Here is a 1512-nt window from a genome sequence, read left to right as displayed (position 1 = left end):
ACACACAGAAAGATTGTTCTTGGAGAAAGTCTGGAGAGCAAAGCTACCAAACAGTGTTACATCCTCTTAAAACCAGTGGAGGATTTTTTTCCAAACTTTGTTACAATAATATCCTCAACAATGAATATACAAGTAACGGTAAAACAAACGCTGCACCACTGTTGACAACGTTAATCCGATCACCCACCGAAGTTAACGATCAGCAGAAACCCCAAGGAAATGACAGCAACTTGTTTTTCATTTCAAATAAATTAAGAATAAATTACACTGTAGCACTTGCTGCAAATCACACTTTTATTATGAAAAGTATCGCTTCCAATCGGTAAGAATGCTAACCAAGGCAAAATTAAAGGTAGTACAATGACTCACCTTGCTCTATGTGAGATTGCTGTGGACTTGGCTGTTGCTATTGGGGGGAAATGAAAGCGTTAACAAGTTGTATTGGAATGGACGGAGACGGTAACACTGCTGGTAACATCACTGTAGGTTGGGTTGGGCGATCACCAATGTAACTTCATGATTTTCTATCCGTCTTAAACCTCGTTTAGTTTCACTTGTAACCAAAAACAACTGCATATCTTGCTCACGACCTTGAGTACGAGCCGGTAAAATCTGGCGAATCGCCCGTAAAAGCCGAAGTTATTTACATGCGAAGGCCTGAGAGCTGGAATCTGACGCCATAAAAATGTAACTTTATATATCTTCTGTCTTCTGCATTACTGTAACAAATGGATATGAACAGGAGCACACCATTCGGCCCTTCGATCCTGTTCCGCCTAACAGGTCCTGGTTTATCTGACTGTAATCTCAACCCTACTTTTCCACTCAAAATCTTTTACCTCCTTGCTTAACGAGAATCTATGTCTCTTTTCTGAGGAACGGTCACCGGACCCGCAATGTTAACCGTGATTTCTCTGCACAAACGCTGACTTGCTGAGCTTTTCCTGCAATCCGTGTATTTATTTATATCTGTCTCTGCCACAAAAGGAAGCTATTCATTCTGTGCCAAGTAATAATAATTTATTGTGCATCAGTATCAACTCTTGCCTTCCCTAAACTTAAAAAAAACATGCTAAAACTGCCCGGTGAACGTGCAGTGACTGGAATGTAAACATATGTTCACAGAGAATGAGATGCAGACAGACCGAGATGGTGTCAGAAAATACTGTTTTATCAAACCGAGCTTCCCAAAGATTGTACTTAGAGCTGGGGGTCTAAGGCAGGTACCCCTCTCCCCCAGGGCTGGGAGCTCAGGATGGATCCCACGCTCCCAATGCCCTCCCTGGGTCCCCTGGAGTCAGGTCTCACCAACTGGCGTGGGAAGAGGTCGGATGGCAGTGGCTGATCCCAATCCCATTCAATGAGCATTGGGGGCCAGGTGCTAGGGGAATGCCCTGGGGACTACTCGGATAAAGGACAGTCCTGTGGAGGCGGGCTCGGGAGGGGAGGAGGAATTGGGGGACAGTCCCTTGAGATGGGGGTGATTTCTTGAGCATGGGGGTTGGGAACATG

The 1512-nt window shown here is 44.8% G+C and overlaps 1 protein-coding gene across 4 annotated transcripts in view; it reads right to left on the bottom strand.

Annotated features, from left to right (window-relative positions):
* Nucleotides 1-1512, bottom strand: part of ccdc96 (coiled-coil domain containing 96) — a 25071-nt gene that overhangs the window by 22138 nt on the left and 1421 nt on the right. For 2 of the 4 annotated variants that reach the window (XM_043679416.1, XM_043679414.1), the window contains exon 2: nt 370-406. The exons of 1 other annotated variant lie outside the window; for it this stretch is intronic. Coding sequence is in view for 2 of the 3 variants with exons in the window: in XM_043679414.1 (XP_043535349.1) it covers nt 370-406 (37 nt within the window). In the remaining variant the exon portion in view is untranslated. Of the gene's footprint in view, nt 1-369; nt 407-1308; nt 1449-1512 lie in introns of those variants that run through there. One more of the 4 variants, XM_043679413.1, reaches the window with a different exon arrangement.

This window comes from Chiloscyllium plagiosum, chromosome 39 (assembly GCF_004010195.1).
Source record: "Chiloscyllium plagiosum isolate BGI_BamShark_2017 chromosome 39, ASM401019v2, whole genome shotgun sequence".
Classification (NCBI taxonomy): domain Eukaryota; kingdom Metazoa; phylum Chordata; class Chondrichthyes; order Orectolobiformes; family Hemiscylliidae; genus Chiloscyllium; species Chiloscyllium plagiosum.
This window is presented reverse-complemented; position numbering and strand designations above follow the sequence as displayed.